Raw genomic sequence first — 20,187 nt, 5'->3', positions numbered from 1 at the left:
CTCCCTTTTAAACTCCTGTTGTTTTGACTTTTTTTTCCCAAAGTTCCAAAACAATGCAACAGCATATAAAACAGTAATTGCTGCTCCTGGAATTCGAGGAAAACACCTCCAACACCTAAAATACCTCTAAAAAAAGGAGCAGCTCTTACAGCCAGAAATTTTTCCTGTCCTCCATCTTGGATTACCCATGCTGTACATCTCTATGACTCTAATCTACCTGGACTACACATCCCTGGACACTATGGGCAATTTAACGTGGCCGGTCTACCTAACCTCCACATCTTTGGACAATGGGAGGAAACCATGCAGACACAGGGATAATGTACAACTCCACGTAGACAGTTGCACAAGAGTAGAATTGAATGCAGGTCCCTGGCACTGTGAGGCAGCAATGCTGAGCCACAAAGCCACCTAGTTCTTTTGATCTAGGCTGTAAGTTAGGAGGCAAGACTACTGGCCAGCCTCTTGTAAAAGAAAGCAGTACTTCTGCGCAGTGTTGCTCAGTTTGTAAAATTTGAATGAGGTCTCTCAAGTTTGTTCCCTCCCAATAATATCAAAGTTCAAGCAATGGCAAAACTCAAACAAAATCTCTGCATTAAAAACAAGCACTTACCTTAAATATACTAAATAGATGACATGCCTTGTCTTTGAGGGGACCAAGATACCAATACCTGTAGAATGATAAAATTGAAGCAGCACTGTCAACACATGAAATACTAGGCAGAACAACAGAAATGTGGCTTTCATAAAGAGTGGAAGTATTAAAGAAAGAAAAGAAACATGTATTATATGTCATCTCCAGAAAAGTTCGCTGCCAAATGTAAAATATTTTTGAAATGTAGTCACTGTTCTAATGCAGAAAATGAATGCTTTGCTTTGTGCTCGTAAATGTGAAAATGAATAATTTGTTTCTTGGCCGAATTTAATTTTTGAAGCTTCACCGGGAGGGTGGGGGGGGGGGGGGGGGAGCGTTTTATCTCAGTGAAAGAATCAAGGGTTTTAGGAATAAGACAAGGAGCAATTTCACATCAGCCATGATTTTATTGAGAGATGGAGCAGGCTTGATGGGCTGAATGACCTACGTATGTTCCTACATCTTATGGTCTAACTACATGCACGATTCCAAAGAAAGGCATCTCCTACTGAACAGACAAATTGGAATTTCGTCTCTCAGAGGGTCACTGCTCTTTAGAACTCTTCCCCGCCAAGAAGTGGAGGCTACATTATTAAATCGAATCAAAGGTGAGTTTAGACAGACTTTTGATAGACAAGCAAAGTAAAAGTCAGGGGGGTGACGGGCATGCAGGAAACTGGAACTGAAGTCACCATTGGATCAGCCATGATCTTACTGAATGGCTCAGTGGGCTCAAGAGGCCCAAATGGTTTACTCTTGCTCCTAAGTTTTGTTTTTTTATTTTTCTTCTTCCATGAAATATAAAATTGCTGAGCCAAGAGGTTAATTTGTCAGATGTCTGCCAGACACCCTGTCAATGACCTGAGAATGAGCCACTTGCACATAATATTCACATACTTGCACCAGTCATATGTGGAATTGGTTCTCTTCCATTTGGACCTCGCCCTTCTGGCAGGGATAGGAAATCATTGTTGAGAGAAATATATATAATCACACTTAAGCTAATTTAATTTGCCACGAGTGTCTGGAAGTTTTTATAATTAATACAAACTTATTTTATCATGGTGTTAAAAAAAACACATAGGGTAAAGGTATTAAAGATGTCAGCACCAGAATAAATCAGTCATCAATTGTAGTCGTTACAACAAAGATGCTTTAATATAGGATAATATCGAGTCTCAACTACTTTTTTTTTAAACTGAAGAACTTCTCCCATAAAATATAACATTACTGAGCCAAGAGGTTAATTTGTCAGATGTCTGTCAGACACCTTGTCAATGACCCGAGAATGAGCTGTGGCACAGTGGCTCCGTGGTTAGCACTGCTGCCTCACAGCACCAGGAACCTGGGTTTGATTCCCACCTCGGGCGACTGTCTGTGCAGTTTGCAATATCCTCCCACAATCCAAAGATGTGCAGGTCAGGTGAACTGATCATGCTAAATTGCCCATAGTGTTAGGTGCATTAGTCAGGGGTAAATATAGGGTAAGGGAATGGGTCAGGGTTGGTTACTCTTCAGAGGGTCGGTGTAGACTTGTTGGGCCAAATGGCCTGTTTCCACACTAATCTAAATCTGAAAAAAAAACTAACTTAGCTATAAGGTAATAGTATATGCTGTGAAACAAAAACAGAAATTGCTGGGAAAACTCAATAGGTCTGGCATCACCTGTGGAGAGTAAGCATAGGTAATGTTTCAGGTCCAGTGACCCTTCTTTAGAACTGTTGTAGCTAGCAAGGTCAGCCTTGTGTAATCAATAGCTGCTAACTGGGACTGGCAGTAGCCGACAATGGGTTGGTTGTGGTAGCAACCCATTGGGTGACAAGGCCTGGGTGTGTCGGAGTTGGAGTAAGGACCTGGTAGACCTGCTGAGTTTTCACAGCAATTTCGGTTTTTGTTTCTGATTCCCAGTATCCAAACTTCTTTGGTTTTTTGATATGCTGACAAATATTGTATTTTCCACTGTGCGTTTTCATGCACCTCTTACAGTTTTCTCTTACTTGCTGAGTTTTACAGATGCATCCCTGTAAGCTCCCCATCGCAGCCCAGACACTGCAAACACTGGACGGTCTTTATCACCCTGAAAATACAATCGGAAAAATTAGCTTCGGAACCTGAATTGCTCGGCTCTGCAAAAAAGTCCCTCAAAACAAAACTAAATGCTCCCAAAAATTCAGGACAGTGGCTGCTCACCTGTAAAACTATTGTGCTCTCTATATTGTCATGTTAAAAGTTGCAACAATGAAAGAGGGCTTTGATAGTTTATTATGGAAGCATTGTTAATATAATTTGCACTTCTGGCAATACATACTTTCTAAGATTTGATTCCATCATGCCTGTCAACATGTTCAAACTTATCTTCTAACTTTAATTTGTATGAGTCATCCAAGCTTTCTGTAAGGTGATTGTGAGGGAGGAGAAAGCCAGCATAGGGAGAAAGCGAGAAGGGTGGAGAGCAGAGGAGAGTGACGGCATAAAGAGAGAGGGGAGAGAGGGTAGTCAGGAAGAGAGGAGGGGGGGAAGAGAGAGGAGGGTAGAGAGGAAAGAGGGAGAGAGGGTTTGAAGAGAATGTGTGAGGAGAGTGAAGGGGAGATGAGTGAGAGGAAAGGGAGGATAGAGATGGAGGAAAGAGTGCTAGGGAGAGGTGGATGTCGGAAGGGGGAGACAAGGGTGCAAGAGGGAGGAAAGCTGATGGCAAATGGGGCAGCACGGTGGCTCAGTAGTTAACACTGCTGCCTCATAGCACCAGGGACCCAGGTTCAATTCTAGCCTTGGGGGACTGTCTGTGTGGAGTTTGTATATTCTCCCAGTGTCTGTGAGAGTTTCCTTCGGGTGCTCCAGTTTCCTCCCACAGTCTAAAGATGTGCAGGTTAGGTGAACTGGCTGTGCTAAATTGCCTATAGTGTTCAGGGATGTGTAATTTAGGTGCATTGGTCAGGGGTAAATATAGGGTAGATTAGATTACCTCCAGTATGGAAACAGGCCCTTCAGCCCAACAAGTCCACAGCGACCCTCTGAAGAGTAACCCACCCAGACCCTATAATTACCCCTGACGAGCACACCTAACACCACAGGCAATTTAGCACAGCCAATTCACCTGATCTGCACATCTTTGGATTGTGGGAGGAAACCAGAGCGCCAAGAGCAAACCCACACAGACAATTGCCTGAGGTGGGACTCGAACCCAGTTCCCTGGCACTGTGAGGCAGCAGTGCTAACCACTGAGCCACCATGCCGCCCCAAGGGGAATAGGTCTGGATGGGTTAGTCTTCAGAGGGTTGGTATGGACTTGTTGGGCTAAATGGCTTGTTTCCACAGGGATCCGATGAAGTTCTATGAAAGTGCAGGGTGGCAGTGAAGTAAGGGGAGGGGGGAAAAGTGAGGGGTTGGAGGGAAAAGGGGGAGAGTGGGGAGAGAGAGAGAAGAAGAAATGAGTGAGGGGAGAAGGGAAGGTAAATGAAATTAAGGGGTAATTAGAAGATGGGGGAGGAATAGAGCGAAGAAGATTGAAAAGGAAGGAGAGAAGGCTGGAGAGAGAAGAATGAGCAAAGCTGCAAGATTTGTTGTAGAAGAGTACTGTGAACATAAGAACGTAAAAAATAGGAGTAGGCCATCTGGCCCATCAAGCCTGCTCCGCCATTCAATAAGATCTTGACTGATCTTCTTGTGGATTCAGCACCACTTACCCACTCGCTCACCATAACTCTTAATTTCTTGATTATTCAAAAATCTATCTTTGTCTTAAAAACAAACAAGCATTCAACAAGGTAGCCTCAACAGCTTTACTGGGCAGGGAATTCCACAGATTCACAACCCTCTGTGAGAAAAAGTTTTTCCTCAACTTAGTTTCAAAAGAAGGGGAAGCAGATTTAGGACTATGTCTCCTAGTTCTTGTTTTATGACCAAACAAATAAGAAGTTGAGATTGTAACCACACCTGTGGAACTTTATTAACCACACCACAGCATGATATTCCACACACATTTGTATTGGGACCACAGGAAATGTCTATTTGGTGCCACTTTGCCAACTACAGACTCTGTCAATAGAACTAATCAGTCAGTAAGGCTTGGACCACTTGGCATGTGGATAAGTAAAGACAGTGGGAGAAATATTATTTGACAAATACATATCATCAAGGAAAGATAAGAGAAAAAGAAATAGTTTAACCTTGTCCGTAATAAAGTGAAAAATGTCAACTTCAGGATGCAGGAATTGTATATTAAATACTTTGTACCTGAAATCCATCATGAAAGGTAGCAGAAAAACATTAAAATGCAAAGAACTGGTAATGAAAATTAGAGATTTTGAGGAAGGAAGAACAGTTAATTATACATTATGAAAAATGGTGAATAAAAAATATTGGAATTATTTCTGTATCCCTTGTATTTTCATCTAGCAATAAGCTCTATAATATTTTTACTTCAAAGCAGTCACATTAGATTTGTTCACTAAGTTTACTGTAAGATGGAAACACTTGAAGCAAGATAATAGTAACTACTACCCCAGATCCTGGTTTACCGATTCACAATGTCAGAAGAGACCTGTTAGTGCATTTTTATTTAATTTTCTTAAACAGTGAGGTAAATTCCTGAATAATAGTAGCTATTGGAACTTATTCTGTAAGTTTACAGAAGTATGAGAATTACTGGGAAATATTTTTACCTTTATTTCCAGTACATCCAAGGGAATGGTCTCTCCTTTCACGATAGCAAGTGTGGCATTTAAAATGTGCCTGCAACAAAGAGCAGTGAAAAATGTGATCAAGATACAGAGAAGGTTGGAGCTCAATGCATCAATTAAAAGGCAATTTTAAACATCACAAAATAGAAAAGGACTTGCCCAAAAGGCTGAAGATATAAATAGTTGTGAAGTTCTCTGATGGAATATTTGCTTGCTGCACTATCAGGTTGAAACAATGCCACATGAGTCAAGAATCACAGAATTATTATAGTGCAGAAGGAGGTCACTTGGCCCTAGGATGTTTGTCACCGCAGCAATCATTGGAAAATTTTAAAAAATGAGACCTGGTAAAGTTGCTCCCTGGTCTGTCACTCTCCACTAGACCACCTGCTGAGGCATGCAGTGAGCTGATCTTTCCCAGCAGTTGGTGAAAGAAGACAACTTCATCATCAAGCCAAGGATGTCAGCAGCACAAAAAATGAACCAGATTTAAACTCTTAACTGTACTTAGCCAGCTGGATGATGGGAATGGTCTGTAATTGGCTTTTGTGGCTAAGAAGGGAGCAGAAAGGGAGATGACAAAAGAAAATAAATTAACCACAAGTACCACCTTCAGATTGCTACCTAACCCCTGATAGTGGTGTGGGCATCAGGTAAAAATAATACTGCTCACATCTTAGTAAGTTTTCAAAAGGTATCTAGCTCACATATGATGAGAAACTGGAGAAACGGTGGTATCCATGAATTCAAATCATGAGCCCATGTCTTCATGAGAAGAGGGACAATTAGAAGGAAGTGATTATTTTATGAATTACCTGCAATACAGTCAAATGGACTTTATACACACAGGTAGTTCTGCTATAATGCACATTTCATCAGCACAAATTGGCTATAACGTGATTGACAAATTGTGGACTTTGTATAATGCAAACTTTGTACTGAATGTGTACAGCGATTTTTTATTAGCAATCATCTACAGTGTGATTTTCTAGAGCAGTTTTTCATAGCACAATTTTCTATCGTGCGAGGTTAAGGAGGAACACAACTGTCACATTATAGCGGAAAGACCTATATCAACTTGCAATCCTCAGCTGGCTAAGTGGAATGAGGGTAACAGAAGAATGCGACATATCCTGATTTCACTTGCTGAAAATGTGAAATTGTAAGGGTGGACATCATCTCTCCCCTTTTCCATTAATCATAATAAAACACAGCATTAACATTTAGCAACACGTTAATAATTCTAACATTAGTGACCAGGAACAAAATGGAATGCTGCCCACAGGAAACCAAGAGGAAAGCTGATTCACAATCACTTTACACACAACTAGACACAAAGCTAAGAATGTATTAGCTTCTTACAATCTAACCATGTCCCATAATCTATATTTCCTTGTTACAGTAACTCAAAACTTTAGTTGTATTTTACCTGGCCTGTTCTTTGTTGGTAGAATACAGTGACTGGCTCAAGGAATTCATCTTTCCCAATGGAATAAATCCTATGGGGATCCTGCTAAAGACAGCCTAAGAAGAATACAAACACAGCAAATATATAAACGTATTTTTCTCTCCATAAAACTCGAAACAGTGAGTGTTTTCTTAAGCGATCAGTGGTCAAATGAGAAAGATTATTGCTGACTAATTATTTTATCTCCTCAAATCCAATACTGCACTCCTGAAAATGGAAAATGACCTTCTAATCAGGCTCATCATCTCAACAGCTAAAATATTAACATGTCTCTATGTTTAAAAAGATGTGAGTAAGTAGTTTTAAACACAGGTACTTTCTACAAATTGGTTCTCTTTGGAATGGTGACTGTCTTCCCTGCTTTTACACTCAAGACAAGAATTATAATTCTTATTCTATGTATTTGCACCAGTACACAGTGAGTCTTAATAATGAACCATGATATTAAATGCTTACCTCATCCTCTCGACGAAGAAGTCCAGTTATTACCTAAATGTTTAAAGATAAAATGGTGAAAGCACCATCCAGCATCAGTACCTCTACAGCAAAGTGTTTGTTGCCCTCCAACAGATTTCAGGTTACTTAATAAAATTCAGTATAATGTCAGTTGATGTAACATGTGCAAGAGTTCGATATTGGCATGCAATCATCATTACACACATACATATTTGGCACTTGCAGAAAAGTGTTTTACAAGATTAGACCCTGTTCTATTACATACAGATTCAATTTTTGCAAAACACCAATTTTTGTTATATTATATGAATCAGTGGCAGCAACCATCAGCTGTGTCTGAGCTTCAAGTATTTATCCAGTCATAAGTATTTTGTGAAGGAGGTCAGTTCCACGAAAAAGAGCCAAAGGCCAGTCTAGCTGGCTAAAACATTTTTGTCACTTGTATTTATAATGAACAATTTTCAATGAACGCAAAGAAATAGAATGTTTGAAATGATCACTAATAGTAAAAGGTGCTACGAAGGAATGCCAATTAGTCATTTGTCTTGGGTGTATGAGATATCATGTCATACTAACTTGGTTGAGTTTTTTTGAAGAAGAGACAAAGAAGCTTCATGAAGGCAGAGCAGTAGACATTGTCCATATATGGATTTCAGCAGAGCATTCAATTTGATACAAAATTGGCTCGAAAGTAGGAGACAGAGGGTGAAGGTGGGGGGTTTTTAAGGACGGAGGCCAATGACCAGTGATGTGCCGCAAATATTGGTGCTGGGTCCACCTGTCTTTTATATAATCATTTGGATATGAATATAGGAGGCATAGAGATGTACAGCATGGAAACAGACACTTCAGTCCAACTCGCTTATACCGACCAGATATCCTAAATTAGTCTAGTCCCATTTTCCAGCACTTGGCCAATATCCCTCTAAACCTTTCCTATTCATTTTCCCATCCAGATGTTTTTTAAATGTTGTAATTGTACTAGATTTCACCACTTCTTCTGGCAGCTCATTCCATATACACACCACCCACTGCATGAAAATGTTGCCCCTAAGATTTCTTTTAAATCGTTCACCGCTCACCTTAAAACTATGCCTTTTAGTTTTGGACTCCCCTACCCTGGGGAAAAGACCTTGTCTATTTTCCCTATCCATACCCCTCATGATTTTATAAACCTCTATAAGATCACCCCTCAGCCTCCGACTCTCCAGGAAGAATAGCCCCAACCTATTCACCCTCTCCCTGTAGCTCAAGCCCTTCAGCCCTGGCAATATCTTCTGAACCCTTTCAAATTTCACAACATTCTTCTAAGAGCAGGGAGACCAGAATTGCACACAATATTCCAAAATGGCCTAAACAAACTTCCTGTACAACTGCAACATGACCTCCCACTCCTATACTCAATGCTCTGACAATTAAAGGCAAGCATACCAAATGCCTTCTTTACTACCCCATCTACTTGCGACTTCACTTTCAGGGAACAATGAACGTGCACTTCAAGGTCTCTTGTTCAGCAACACTCCCCAGAACCTTAGCATTAAGTGTATTAATCCTGCTCTGAATTGCCTTTCGAAAATGCAGTACCTCACATTTACCTACATTAAACTAGAGTCCAAACTAGACAGTATAGGTTTAAGGTGAGAGGGGAAAGATTTAAAAAACCTAAGGGGCAACTTTTTCACACAGAGAATAGTGTGTGTATGGAACGAGCTGCCAGAGGAAGTGGTGGAGGCTGGTACAATTATAACATTTAAAAGGCATCTGGATGTGTGCATGAATAGGAAGGATTTAGAGAGATATGGGCCAAATGCTGGCAAATGGAACTAGATTTATTTAGGATATCTAGTCATCATGGATGAGTTGGACCAAAGGGCTGTTTCCAAGCTGTATAACCCTATGACTCCATAACAAACTTCTAGATACTCCACATTTGATTCATTCCTTCCTCTAATCAATCAGTTCTGATACTGAATCACAATTACTGCATCTTGAATAGTAACTTCTTGTCAATTCTAAGTAAAGGAGGATAACCTGAGCGAAGAAGTGTCAAGGAAAAGAAAGACAGGACAAAACAACATTCTTATCAAAGCAAATGTTCCAACTCCATAAGCCCTGGGTGTAATACCTAATTATGTGCAGTTGAGAGTACTCTTTTAGCAGAAAGTGAGGACTGCAGATGCTGGAGATCAGAGCTGAAAATGTGTTGCTGGAAAAGCGCAGCAGGTCAGGCAGCATCAAAGGAACAGGAGAATCGACATTTCAGGCATAAACCCTTCTTCAGGAAGAAGATTCTCCTGTTCCTTTGATGCTGCCTGACCTGCTGCGTTTTTCCAGCAACACATTTTTAAGCTGCCATGTGTGTCAGTCAACAACTACAGACACGTCAGGGAGTACCACCAATCTGGACACAATTTCCTACATGGGTCACCATGGATAAACAACAAAAATCAACTTTCATCACATGGGGCGGCACGGTCGCTCAGTGGTTAGCTTTGCAACCTCACAGCGCCAGGGACCCGGGCTCAATTCTGTGTGGAGTTTGCACGTTCTCCCCAGGACTGCGTGGGTTTCCTCCAGGTGCTCCGGTATCCTCCCACAGTCCAAAGATGTGCAGGTCAGGTGAATTGGCCATGCTAAATTGCCCATAGTGTTAGGTGCATTAGTCAGATGGAAATGGGTCTGGGTGGGTTACACTTTGGAGGGTCGGTGTGGGCTTGTTGGGCCAAAGGGCCTGTTTCCACACTGTAGAGAATCTAATCAAGTCCTGGAAATGCTGAACTTACAGAAATTCTACACAAGGTTGCAGGAAAATCAAGGATGATAGCAGGAAGATCCATTGCTGAGTTTATAATCAAAATACTCTATATCCAGCCACAAGCAGATATTCTGCTTTCCCACATGCACCAATTCTCAGCTTGGAGGAAAGCCAATGTCAATCTGCTACGAGGTAACAGGGTGATTTTACAGTGGTTTCTTTCTGAACTCCATTGGCTCTTTATAAGCTAAGAATCAAACTTACATCCTCCCACTCCCATGCACAACATCTTCCCAAAACGACATTTCCATCAGTGGGGACCTTTGGATGAAATTAATTCAGCCAACATCTTCCCTTTCTGTCAACTGTGCGCCATTTCAGAGTAAATATGTTTAAATTATAAAATATCATATGGGTGCATATCTGCACAGGACTGATACTTCAAAATTTTACCATACCTCTTGTAAGGTGCCATCCCCTCCAGCAACAATAATCATATCAGTGTTTTCCATCAACTCCAAGAGTTTCTTTGCCTGGCCCTCATAATCAGTCTGCAACAGGAACAGGGACAAGATCACTTGAGTTGTTCAAAACATGTAGAACAACGACAAGCTCAGCAAACCCAACACATTTCACTACATTTTAAAGTAAATCCTCAAATGTTATTGATTCCAATTACAAATCAAGCAAACAGGGACAAAACCTTAAGATATTTTGTAGCTTATTCAGAGAGGTTAAACAATATAACATTTCAGAGAGAACAACAGGTAAAAAGAGGAATATGACACAAAGAACTAAGAGGCCTCAGTGAAACTACTGAGGATAGAAGGTAGATGTAGCAGGACGAACGTCATTACTACATGCAGCAGATGGAATTTATAAACTAAAACTAAAAATATGCCCTCTTATTTAGTCGCTTCCAGGGGTTAAACATTCTATACCATCAGTTCTTGGCCTCCTAAAGTGTTCATAAGTTGATTGGTTTCAGTCTTTAGATATTACAAGGTCAGATTTTGGTCACCAAATAAAATTCCAATGTTCAGGCTTATTTAAATGTACTACCAATTCTGTCATTTTCTGTAATTACTCAGAGCTAATTTATATTTTAAAAATCTTGTCAAGTTGCTGTTGGTCTTCACTGAGCTCTCCAATGCTTATTAGCATCAAACTCTCTCTCTTCTTGCTGCCTGACATGTCATCTCAAACGAAATCTTGGATAGTCTGGAGACAAAATTATCTCAAGATTTAGAAGTGTGGTTAAGTTTTGCCATAGATTAATCAGTTTATTTCAGGGATCAACTTTATTGAGCGCAGCAATTTATTTCAAGGGATAGTCCTAACCATATCGATTCTCTGGAGGGAAGATGCAAGTTTGGATTCATAATAGTTACAGAGGTACTTCTGAAGCCTTGTCTACTGCTACTTCTGGCCACTTGTAGTTGCTGATTTTAACTCTATACCACTCTGTCATGGTTCAGCTGAAAGGTTCATCATGTGCTGTCTGAAACATTTAGTCCAAATAGAGGGGATTGCCCAAAGAGTACCAAAACCATGCTGTTTGGCCAATAGCTGAAATTTTACAGTCTGTACTACTCATGATCAGAAGTAGGGCAGTACATGGAACATAAATTACTGAGACCTACAGCACCAATCCAGTATGCAATTTTAAGATTAGCCTCTTTTAATATTGTGGACAAAACGCCAGGTGCTACAGTATAATTTAAAACACATGACAGGCAGTATTATTTGAAGTTTCAAAAGCAGTAAAGAGTGCAAGAATTTAGAAAATGAATAATTTCTCAGTTGGGGTCAATGAAATTGTATTGAAGGATATGAGCTTGAGATTGGCCTTCTTTGAAATAAGCTTCATAGAACCACAGGGAGGAGGTAGCAATTATCATAACAGTTAACCTGGAATCAGTATCAGAAAAATTTTAATTATTATAGCAGTTCAACAAAGATAACAAAGTGCACCACCTTTCAGTAATACAATCTAGTAAACATTCTGTTTTATCTTCCTTCTCACTTTAAGAAAATACTTGTACATATTACCATGAATTTATATGCAGAGGAGCTCAATCCCTATTTTCTTGTAGAAGTATTAGTTTACTAACATCGTTATGACATTCAGCTCAAAAGAATAATTTCTTCATTTTGTGTGTACACATCATCACGCATTCCTGAACTCTACTAACCTGATCACATAAGGCAGCCCATAGGGGGAAAGAATACTCATGGTAGGCCCTCCTAAGACCTGTCCCCCTAACTCCATTTATGGTTGAAGCTCTGAAAAGGAAGGTTTTCGAGGATTCTGGATGCAGGCAGAAAGCCAACAGCTAAACATCATGAAAGCACTTTCTTCCTAATCTGTCATTCACTCAATGGCAACAAAGTAGGTCACTTCTTTGAGTAAGAATGCTGTAAACACTGTACATTCTTTGGACAATTTTCAGGTATCACTGAATTCTAGCATAACGGCACATAGAACCCACAGCATTTTGGAGACCATTCCCTCCACGACTCCCTTGTCAGATCAACGCCGCCCCCTCCCTATCACTCCTGCCACTGCAGGAATTGCAAAATCTGTACCTACACCTCCGCCCAAGACCCCAAAGGATCCTTCTACATTCAACCGAAATTTACCTGTACCTCCACAAATGGCATTCACTGTATCCATTGCACCCAATGTGATCTCCTCTACATTGGGGAGAAAGGACACTAACTTGTGGATTGTTTCAGGGAACATCTCTAGGACACCCACACCAACCAACCCCACCATCCCAACATTTCAACTCCCTCTCCCACTCCACCAAGACCATTCAGATCCACCTCCATCTCCAAACCCTAACCACGCGACACCTGGAGGAAGAATGCCTCAAGTTCCACCTTGCGACCCTGCAACTACATGGGATTAATGTGGATTTCAACAATTTCCTTATTTCCCCTCTCCCCACCTTATCACAATCCTAAGCCTTCAACCCGGCACCATCCTCTTGACCAGTCTATCATCTTTCCCATCTATTTGCTCCACCCTCCTATCCGACCTATCACCTTCTCCCTCACCTTCATCTACCTACTGCCTTCTCAGCTACCTTCCCTGCAGCCCCAACCCCCTCCCAATTATCTCTCAGCCCCTCCGGCCCAAGGCCTCATTCCTGATTGAAGGGCCTATGCCTGAAATGTCTATTCTCCTGCTCCTTGGATGCTGTCTCACCTACTGTGCTTTTCCAGCACCACACTCTTGACTCTGATCTCCAGTATCTGCAGTCCTCACTTTCTCCTCCTCAAATGACTGAATGGCATATTCCTGTTTTTATGTTTCTAAACCACTGTTTTCAGCACCCATGAAGGTGTAATGAGCCACAGCTGCTCAGCATAGGCCTGACATGGTGTGGTGATAGTGGGCCTGCCTCTGGACCAGGAGGCCTAGGTTCAAGTCCCTTCTGCAGTAGAGATGTGTAATAACATTTCTGAGCAAGTTGATTTAAACAATCTGAAGCGCCTGGTCTTAAAATGAAGGCACTCTGCCAACTATTTGAGAGACACACTTGCACAATAAAGGGAAAGGTGCCTTCACCCCACAGGGTTATAGGGCTGCTCTCTGGTTAGAGAGAGATAACTGGTGGTGAGTTTAACCTGAGGGTCGCTACACCTTGGACAGGAGGTGAGGTTGAGAAGACAGAACTTTAATGTGACCTCAGTTGGTGTGGGAATTGAATTTGTTTTGCTGGCATCAATAAAATTGGTCATTCGGCCAACTGACCTTCCTGCTACTAATAATTATGAACCTTTTGAACATTCTCAACTTTTAGCCCACTCTGACTTTTCTGTCCTTGGTCTGCTGCAACAAAGCTGAACACTGGGACTGCATCTATCGAAAAGGCACTAAATAGTCTTTTGAACTCTAAGTTCAACAATCTTCTATTTAACTTGTGCTTTCTATTTTACTGCATTTGCCAGATCTGCTGAGAATGTCGTGATTTTTGTTTTTAATTTTAGATTTCTAACATCCATAGTATTTTGCTTGTGAACATTCAGATAGTAGAACCCTATCTGGTTTATGCAGACATTATACAAGGGAATATTCAGCTACAATCAGTAATCTGCTGGCCAGTCACAAATAACTACTTTACCATGTACTGCTTTATTGTAGCAATCCACTTGTAAGAGTCACCAATATTTTAGAATGTACTTAACCCTTCATTTTGCAGCCTAATGTGACCATTGCAAGTTAGAAGTCAAGACAAGTCTTGTGAATAAGTTCTCACTCTAAGCAGCATATCTCAAATCCCAACTTCAGATAAATAGCTATTTTTCAGATTCATCGAATTAGTTAAATTAAGTCTTTATTTTCATCTATTAGGATTCATGCATTAAAGATTGTGAACCAGCTATCTTTGTGATCCTTGAACATGTGCTACATATCTCAGGGTGAAAATTAATAACTGGACATCATTTCATCTTTGGTTTCTGTCACTCAAAATGCAATCATATGCATGATCCAATTTTTTGACTGAATTCTCACCTTAACCACTGTTACATCAAGTCCAGCAAGATGCAAAATTGGTGCTGCATTCTTTTCAAAGAGATTTCTTGCTTTCCTGAAAAGATTAAACATAAAACATTTGGGATTAAGCAGTTTGTTGAGCCCTACTTTCAAAAGATGTGCTAACAGCGGACTTACACATACTTTTAACAAGTTAATCAAGAGTGTTCTAGCGATTTGCATATTAAACAAATTAGTTCACCTGCACCTCCACCCACAGCCACAGATTCACCTGCACCTCCACCCACATCATCTACTGCATCCGCTGCAGCCGGTGTGGCCTCCTCTATATTGGGGAGACAGGCCGCCTACTTGCGGAGCGATTCAGAGAGCACCTCTGGGCCACCCGGACGAACCAACCCAACCACCCTGTAGCACAGCATTTCAACTCCCCCTCCCACTCCACCGAGGATATGCAGGTCATTGGACTCATCCACCGCCAAACCACAACAACGCGACGGTCGGAGGAGGAGCGTCTTATCTTCCGACTGGGAACCCTCCAACCACAGGGGATGAACTTGGACTTCACCAGTTTCTTCATCCCCCCTCCCCCCACCTTGTCTCAGCCAAATCCCTCCAGCCCGGCACCGCCCTCCTGACCTGCAGTCTTCTTCTTGACCTCTCCGCCTCCATCCTACCCCGACCTATCACCCTCACCTTGACCTCTTTCCACCTATCACATTTCCAACGCCCCTCCTCCAAGTCCCTCCTCCCTACCTTTTATCTTCTCCTGCTGAACACTCTCTGCTCATTCCTGAAGAAGGGCCTGTGCCCGAAACGTCGAATCTCCTGTTCCCTGGATGCTGCCTGACCTGCTGTGCTGTTCCAGCAATAAAGTTTCAACTGGGACCAGATGCTGAACTACTTATTAGAGTCTGACAGTAACTCTCTCCAATCTGTCATTGACAGCGCTTCCACACTACACCTTTAACATAGTTTCCATTGTAGAATGTGGGAATTTTAAAAAAAATTAGTTTGTCCTGTTTTCTACACTACACTGGTGACTAGTCTTCAAAGGTGGCTCTGATTGAAGTACTTTGGGGTATCCTGAGTTTATGAAAGGCAGAGTGATGTGGCATTGCATATTGCATTCATTTTGATGCCAAAGTAACACATTCAAATAATCAGGCCTTTAATATGTTTCAATAATTAGTCTGAGTATTTATCCAAGTTTCTACTCTGACTCATTGTGTTGTGAATGTACTTAGACGCCAGAGGGATTACATTTTGTTACTGTTACATCTGACTGTGGAGACGGTCACAGTTTAATTTTCTAGATAAACATATTAGAAATCATCCAGATATATACTGTTAGAGCTAGTGAAAATGGAAGACTTAAAGCACGATGTATTAATGATTCTCTAGACTAAAACAGTACTGACAATAATTTTGTTCTTTGTTGCCACAATGCTGATAAATAATAAGTGATTAACCACATTCAGAGCATGCAATATTTCTAATGAGAAATATAAGAAACACTGCCATCCTTTAATATTTAATAAAACAGCCTCAGAGAAATCTCTTACCCTTTGCAAGCAGCAGGATTGAGAAAGACAGTGGCTTTCTTCACCTTTGCACTGATTGGCAGTAGCTGGTTTCCATATTCCTAAGCAGAAGTACAAATATTAAATAAAAATGGCTGTTTTGTGGCACAGTGGTAGTGTCCCTACCTCTGGACTGGGAGGCCCGACTTCAAGTACCACCTTTTCCAGAGGTATGTAATAACATCATTGAACAGGGTGTTTAAGAAAATAGGTTCAATACAATAAAATAACATAAAATGCTGATCAGAGAATGTATGCACACTGAGGAAGGAAAAGCAAAAGTCTCTCATGGAATCAGCCGGGATTCAGACAACTGGGTTGAAAATCTCAGTCTCACCAAAGAAATGTTTATAAATGATTAAATTTGGAAATAAAAATGATATACTGGTGCAGTTGGGGTTTCTACCCTATCCTGTTTTTGGACAATAGTGAGGACATTTTCACTCAAAATCGGGCACATACTGTGCTTGACATTGAAATGATTTGGTGGAAAGTCTGCCTGGAGTTTTGCTTTACATCTAACCTATACCATACCTGACATGGGAGTGCTAAGCACTGACAATGAAGTTAAAACATGATCTGTTAATTACACTCTACCCCTTTACAAAGGCAACTACAAAATGCATCTAACAATACAAGTTGGAATTTTGATCAACAATCTGATATTTCATTAATGTTGCCTAGTTTAGTTATTTAAAAATATTTCACCTTGGCTAATACAATGAAACACATATTAATAAAATCACAAAATTTTCAAGTTGGTAATAAAGGCCCTTGAGAGTAGGTTAACTGTCATATCAACTCAAACAAGTTACTACCTAGAAAATGCTTTGAAACTTTAAACATCATAAATAAGCAGCTTACTTTTATTTATTTATTTCAGAGTTTTAAGTTTCCATTCTGTTCAACACCTGCCAATATAATGGTAGCTTTGTGCTCAGTACAGTTGAAGAAACAGAATCTAGAAATGCATTGTAGTTTACAAAAGTGCAATAATCTGCATGGGTTTATATATAGGCTAATACCAGTGGTGCACCAAGGTCATGCACTAATAAAATGCCAGAAAGTGTTAAAATTGCAATTACAAAAAAATTATTAAAATTAAATGCATATTTGTGGTTTTGAGATATGCTAAAGATCCTAACTTGGAGCTAGCTGAACATTTTAAATATTCAGACTCAACTGTCAGACAACTAAGTCTCAGGATTCATGGAAGAAATCTTCACAGGTCTTTCAGATCATTTGCAACCCAAGATTAAACACAACAGGAAAACAAATCTACACACCAGTGTCAGAATACTGTCATGCTGCCTCTCTAATAGTTAGAGATAGGGATCTCACCAACCTTTTCAGGTTAAGCTTTATGGAATTATACAGGAGATTATTGAATCATTCCTGAAAACACCGTGTTTGTGGTGCTGACACAGTCATATAGAATCTACTATAGGTAATAGCCTACAAAAATAACAGCAAAAATTGATTGCTCACATTTTTCAATCGGATGGGAGTAGGTTGTCCGAAGTAGCAGAATAAAGCATAATCCTTAGTCAAGGTAGGTAAAGATACATTAGGAGCAATAGTCCTCTTGGAGCACAGGTTTAGTAATGTGCTAATTGCTCTTGCAACTTCAATGTTTGGCAGGAGGTATGATGCCATGAGAGAGTCAAATGGACATAAAAGTCATTTCTTAAAATCTGCATCTAACGAGAGGCGATCAAGAGCAAAAAGATACCCAAGCAGCAAAAAGTATACTATTAGGCAATAGAACTGTTAAAAAAACCTTCAGGTTTGCACTGAATAGTCTTTTGGGTTTGACAGCACCAGTCTCTTCCAAATAGCCCTTAAAATAAAGATGTTACCTTTATATCCAAAGTTTAGTCACGATAATATAAACTGGTAGATTCATCCCAATTAAAAATGCAATGTTGCATGAACTGGATACTGTAATGTTGTATCCACATACATTCTTCGAGGAGAAAGTGAGGTCTGCAGATGCTGGAGATCACAGCTGAAAATGTGTTGCTGGAACAGCGCAGCAGGTCAGGCAGCATCCAGGGAACAGGAGAATCGACGTTTCGGGCATAGGAGAATCGACGTTTCGGGCATAAGAGAAGGGCTTATGTCCGAAACGTCGATTCTCCTGTTCCCTGGATGCTGCCTGACCTGCTGCGCTGTTCCAGCAACACATTTTCAGCTCCACATACATTCTGCAATACAAACAGGAAGTGCTGGAGAAACTCAGGAGGTCTGACAGCATCTGTGGAGAAACAGCATTGACATTTCAGGTCCAATATGATTACTTTTCAGAACCCAAGAAAAATTATAAATTGAATAATTAACCCAAAGCCTCGGCAACTACACAGTTTAATTACAGACGTTAACTAATAAGCAAAAGAAAGTCTAATAATTTCCGAATGCCTTACCTCTGCCTGTTGACATGCTGCCCTGCGCAAGAGATTGTCCCTAAATAATACATTAGAAGATATGTTAAGGGACTATATGGAATTACAAACATTATTATTGAAAGTACTGTTAATAATAAACTTTATACCAATGATTGGAAACATTTGTGTGAAAATATTCCACCAGACTTTAACTTTTAACTTGATAATATTTTTAATGTTCTTCAAAGTTGGGCAGAATAGTTAATGTTCCAATACTAACTATAAAATTATAATTGTTGAGCAGTTCCATTATGGGGTAAACTCCAGTCAAATATCTTGAGCCTTGTTTGCTTATCACACTTAAATAGCATATCTGTTTTAAACAGAATTACAATAGCGTTATGCCTCAGGCAACACTTGGACAATCATAAGACAATGATTTTTTTTGGCATTAATTCTTCCTTGGACTGATATTAGCCTCCTTGAACAACCAACTCTCTGATAAATTTAGATTAATTTGCCTTTTCATACTCATTTGATTTATAGGGTCTCAACCTAGTTCGTTTGATTTTAAGATCTTAGGTTTGACAATTACCTGCCATTATAGAAATAATCCAAAATGAGTTAGCAAAACTGCGGCAGGTAGAAGTCATTGTGGGAAGTTCAAGTAATCTACTTCAAATCCAAAAAAGACTATTAAAAAAAGCAGGTGGTTTGTTGATAAGTGACAATCTAATGGAATTAAGGGGAAAACAGCAATATCCATATTAAATTGGCTTAATGACAGGGAGCAGAGGGTTGTAGTGAATTGGATGTTTTTCAGACAGGTGGTTTGCAATAATGTCCCACAAAAGTCAGTTTGGGGTTCATTTCTCCTTTAGATTTTAATAAACAATCTAACCCGGTTGCAAGGAAAAACTATGCAAAATGTGTACATAGAGTGCAAGACTTGGCAACAAGATAGACAGTGGTGACAATAGTTATAGACTTCAGGATGACATAGAAATAAAGGTGAAATGATCATAAGCATGGCAGGTGGAGAACACAGCAGAGAAATGTGAAATGATACAGTTTGGAAAGACAAATATTTTAAGATAGTACTCTATACGTGACACATTTTTAAAATGCACAGTTGAGTGGAGAAACCTTTGTGCCTGCACGCACACATCCTTAAAGGTTGGAAGCAATATTGATGTGCTGTTGAAGAAATCATATGGGTTTATAAATAGAAACATAGAAATAAAAGGAAAACATTCATGTTAGAACTATACAGATCATTAAGCCTCAACTGAAATGTCTTGAACAATTTGCAAGATGCATCAGAAAAGTAGTAAAGGCCACAGAAAGAATTCAGAGAATGTTGTTTAGGATGTTATCAAGGATGACAGTGTTCAGTTGTGGAAAGGCTGGAAAAATTAAGAATGTTGCCCTTTGCACAGAGAAAGTGAAGAGGTGACCTAATAAATGTTTAAATTCATGACCCCGGTCAACGGGCGGGGTCTAATCCCCCCCCCACTCCCCCGGTCAAAGTGCGGGGTCTAATCCCCCCCCACTCCTGATCATAGGGTGGGGTCTAATCCCCTCCCCACCCCGGTCAAAGGGCAGGACGTAATTCCCCCCCCAATCAAAGGGTGGGGTCTAATTACTCCCCAAAGGGTGGGGTCTAATTCCCCCCCCCCCCCCCCCCCCCCGGGCAAAGGGCTGGGTCTAATCCCTCCCCC

The 20,187-nt window shown here is 40.4% G+C and overlaps 1 protein-coding gene across 2 annotated transcripts in view; it reads right to left on the bottom strand.

The window, feature by feature from the left end:
• Positions 1-20,187, bottom strand: part of agk (acylglycerol kinase) — a 59,130-nt gene that overhangs the window by 34,207 nt on the left and 4,736 nt on the right. For both annotated transcript variants that reach the window (XR_006314481.1, XM_043709388.1), the window contains exons 2-10: positions 18,506-18,545; positions 16,065-16,144; positions 14,518-14,593; positions 10,451-10,543; positions 7,238-7,270; positions 6,743-6,837; positions 5,296-5,365; positions 2,632-2,711; positions 614-671 (exon numbers count right to left, since the gene is read on the bottom strand). Coding sequence is in view for 1 of the 2 variants with exons in the window: in XM_043709388.1 (XP_043565323.1) it covers positions 614-671; positions 2,632-2,711; positions 5,296-5,365; positions 6,743-6,837; positions 7,238-7,270; positions 10,451-10,543; positions 14,518-14,593; positions 16,065-16,144; positions 18,506-18,545 (625 nt within the window). In the remaining variant the exon portion in view is untranslated. The remainder of the gene's footprint in view (positions 1-613; positions 672-2,631; positions 2,712-5,295; positions 5,366-6,742; positions 6,838-7,237; positions 7,271-10,450; positions 10,544-14,517; positions 14,594-16,064; positions 16,145-18,505; positions 18,546-20,187) is intronic.

This window comes from Chiloscyllium plagiosum, chromosome 19 (assembly GCF_004010195.1).
Source record: "Chiloscyllium plagiosum isolate BGI_BamShark_2017 chromosome 19, ASM401019v2, whole genome shotgun sequence".
NCBI classification, from domain to species: domain Eukaryota; kingdom Metazoa; phylum Chordata; class Chondrichthyes; order Orectolobiformes; family Hemiscylliidae; genus Chiloscyllium; species Chiloscyllium plagiosum.
The sequence above is the reverse complement of the archived record's forward strand: the minus strand, read 5'-3'. Positions and strand labels throughout refer to the sequence as shown.